At 42.6% G+C, this 3,995-nt stretch overlaps 1 gene segment (V, D, J or C); it reads left to right on the top strand.

The window, feature by feature from the left end:
* The first annotated feature begins 781 nt into the window (after positions 1–781).
* On the top strand, positions 782–1,313 carry LOC119472406. The segment is given in 2 exon segments: positions 782–866; positions 991–1,313. Coding segments are annotated over 2 exon segments (378 nt in total).
* The last annotated feature ends 2,682 nt before the right edge of the window (positions 1,314–3,995 follow it).

Raw genomic sequence — 3,995 nt, 5'->3', positions numbered from 1 at the left:
CTGCATGCAGTGGCTGCCCTCACTAAGAGAGATGAACTTTGGGAAATAATATTCAATGGCAGAAAAGAAGGTAGACTATGAAGGTGCCCAAAACAGGAATAAGGGGCTGCCCATTTAGTCTCTGTGTGTTAAAGAGACCTGTAGCTCTTGAAAATGGTGGATCTGTGAGTGCTGCATGAATTGTGGAAACACAGTATCATCTTTGTGTATATGTAGTAAATAGCTTTATTTTATACTGGTAAGAACTATGGCATAACACCAATACCTAATACTTAAAATATACAGCATAATATAAATAAATTATTATTTTTAATTTTTTTTATAAAGGAACAACATCAAACTCACAGAAATGTTGCAAGTATAGCACAAAGTACCCCCTTCCCTAACTGGAAGCATATGAGAGTTTTTTGAAGACCTGAGAATCCTGCCGTCTACTATTTACTATATGTTTCCTACAAGCAAGAATATTCTCCTAAATAATCCTCATACACCAATGAGATACGTTACTCTGTCAACTCCTGGGGAATATTTCAAATTGTCAAAAAATACCTACAAAATTTTTCTCATAACAAACTAGGCCCCAATAGAAACACATTCTCTGCAGACAAATTTGTGCTACCCTGGTCTCACCTGGGACATCTTGGGACACTGAGTCAGTCCTGAGTTACTGAGATGAGCCAGCCCCGCAGCTGTGCCCAGCCTGCCCAGTCCCCTGCTCATTTGCATGTTCCAAAGCACACCATCCTGTCTGAAGACTTATTAATAGGCTGGCCACATCCTGTGCAGGAGTCAGTCCCAGTCAGGACACAGCATGGACATGAGGGTCCCCGCTCAGCTCCTGGGGCTCCTGCTGCTCTGGCTTCCAGGTAAGGAAGGAGAACATTAGCAGTTTACTCAGCCAGTGTGCTCAATACTGCCTGGTTATTCAGGGAAGTTCTCTTACAATATGATTAATTGTGTGGATATTTGTTTCTATGTTTCCAATCTCAGGTGCCAGATGTGACATCCAGATGACCCAGTCCCCATCTTCCCTGTCTGCATCTGTAGGAGACAAAGTCACCATCACTTGCCGGGCAGGTCAGGGTATTAGCAGGTGGTTAGCCTGGTATCAGCAGAAACCAGGGACAGTCCCTAAGCTCCTGATCTATGAGGCATCCAAATTGCAAAGTGGGGTCCCATCAAGGTTCAGCGGCAGTGGATCTGGGACAGATTTTACTCTCACCATCAGCAGCCTGCAGCCTGAAGACTTTGCAACTTATTACTGTCAACAATATAGCAGTCATCCTCCCACGGTGTTACAAACCCGAACATAAACCCCCCGGGAAGCAGATGTGTGAGGCTGGGCTGCCCCAGCTGCTCCTCCTGTTGCCTCCATCAGCTGAGAGTGTTCCTCACATGCAGCCACACTCTGATGGTATTGGTAGAGGGGGACATGAAGTCATCTCTGCACCCTAATTCTTTTCTCTTTCTCAGCCCCAACAGCACAGACATAGCACTTTATTAAATCTCCTGCTTTAATAAAGACAGAGGTCATTACACCTGAAAAGTGTAGTTTATGGCTTCAGTTGGAATTCATATAACAGAGAAGAAGCCACTATAGATATTCTAAGCAGGAATTGTCTTACTACAGAGGATTAGAGTCTAAACTGCTGAAGTCTAAATAAAACATAGAGGTGAACCTCTAAATTTAGTGTTTTGTTTGCAAAGAAATATTTGGCAAATGGGGCATACAGGAAAATGCAGTGGTCTTCAATATGTTGGAATAACAGAAGGTTAGAGTTTTATGAAAAGGGAAAAATGTTACTTATTGCTCTTTGAGAAAGTTCATTGGCACTAGTAAGTGCTGGGTGCTGGCAGCTCAGACTGGTAAGCAGTGTCGGACAAAGTGAATCCTAGAATTATATCAAGTTATCTCAGAAGTTGTGGATAAATTTGATTTAAGGTTACAATAAGCCAAAGCAGTGAAGCATGAAGAGAATTTTGTTATTGAAATGCCAGGGATATGCTATAGATCCTGCTGCTCACCACACAGAAAACCAATCACTAAGACAAGTACTGCCAAGGAACAGGCTTTTACTCAGGAGCTCCAGCCGAAGAGATGAGACACCATTCTCAAGTGTATTTCCCTGATCAACTAAAATTAGGGGTTTATATAGCAGGTGAAAATGTGGAAAAACAGAAATTAGGGAGCAGTAAGGAAGATAATTTGTTCAACAGGAAGCAGGACGTCAGTTAGGCAATCATAATGGGTGAAGAGTCTGATGTCTCACTGTCCCAATTCAGTGATATATAAGTTTTAGCTTCTTGATAGTGTCTGGGAGTCCTGATGGTTGATTTCTTGAAAAAAATAACTCAGATAAGACAAATGTTACTATCTTGAGTTTTAAAACTTGGAGAGTCAATTTCAATATTTATTCAAAAAAAACCATCAACATTGGTGCCATGGAATGAGGGCCTACTTCAATTGCATTCTAGAAACAATATTTCACACCCTGAGTGTGAAATATTGTTTCTAGACAATATTTCCCTCCTCGTTTACTGGCTCTGTTGTATATGACAAGAATAACTCAATTCCTATGATTAACTTTTACACTACAACCTTTCAAAGCCAAGGATATAGTAGTCAGGAATGTTGATATTAGAAGCAGGATTCTCTGATGCTCCCTCAGAAAACAGAATGGCATCTGCCCCAGAAGTATGGGCTATTTCACCATGTTGTCCTCAGTCCTGTCTGGAAACTTAGGGGTGGGGGTGTTGATGCTCTCAGCTGCCACAGCATATTTCCAGGTGTTTCTTCAGTCCTTACCTCTGTCCCTGTGTCTGTCTTGGGTAACAATGAAAAATATTAGTCATCCTTTTCTGACTCCCAAATCTCATGGGAGGACCTCTTATTGGGCAACTCTTAAATTAACTAGGGAGAGTCCTGTTTTTCATTTAATATGCAATCTTGCTTTTGCTGAACAATGCTCTGTGGCTTAGGAAGCTTAATGGCAGGCAGGAGTAGACATGCCCCATTGATATGCCTTGAATACTTAGCTATGAGTGAGGATAGCCCCTCAGGCAGCAGTGACATTCTGTGGCACAGCAGCAAAATGTCAATACCTCTATTGCACTCAGCAGCGAGAATCATGGTCACCAGCACCCAACGTGGCCCAAAGGGAATGGTTCACATGCAGATAAGCACACAAGTACACACTCATCATGGGCTCTGCATGTGTCCTGAAACCTTCTAATGTCATCAATTTAATTTTTTCCTGGGGAACCTGGATATATTGTCATGTGGATTCCAGCATACAAAAATCCCAGAAAAGTCTGAATTCCTTTTTTAACTCCTTTTATCTTGACAGGAATATAGGGCTACTAGCCTCTGGTGGAGGCTTTGGCCCTATTCCTAACAGTGCCATTCAGATCAAGACATTTGAGTCTGCAATGTAACTTAATCAAACAAGCACACCAACCACACCAACCAGGCTGCATAAGACTTCTTTAGCCTTTTTTCATGTCTCTTCTTTAGAGAGTGAGCCTCCTTTTTTGTGAAGGCAGTGTTCATTTTGGTTCCTTCTCAGATGCTTCAGGGACCACTGAGAGTATCTTTCTTGTGTCCCCTTGGGTGACTCAGGGCTCATCTGAGTACCCATGTCCTGAGCTCTCTGGCCCCAGGAATGAGCAATCAAATTAGTGTCTAACAAGTAGGAAATTGTATACACCATTCCCATTTCCACATTCCTTTCTCTCTGTCTCAATTCAGTCAGCCAGCTGCTGATTCATATTAATGGGGTGAGGAAAAATGCCCCATTTATCCTCCCTCCTCATTAAACATCCATCTGCATGTCCAGCTCTTGCCTCCCCAGGCTGAAGTCTGTCCTGGGCCAGGTACTGGAGAGTATTGTTCCTCCAGCTTCACCAATAAGCCATGGTTTTCTCAAATCCAACCTTCTCACTGCACCAATTTTGCTAAGAAGGTTTGCTGTGCACTGGTTACCAACTTACCCAGG

This window comes from Cebus imitator, unplaced genomic scaffold, assembly GCF_001604975.1.
Source record: "Cebus imitator isolate Cc_AM_T3 unplaced genomic scaffold, Cebus_imitator-1.0 Scaffold99, whole genome shotgun sequence".
Lineage (NCBI taxonomy): Eukaryota > Metazoa > Chordata > Mammalia > Primates > Cebidae > Cebus > Cebus imitator.
Note: the sequence above shows the minus strand (reverse complement) of the source record. Positions and strands in the feature narration are given on the sequence as shown.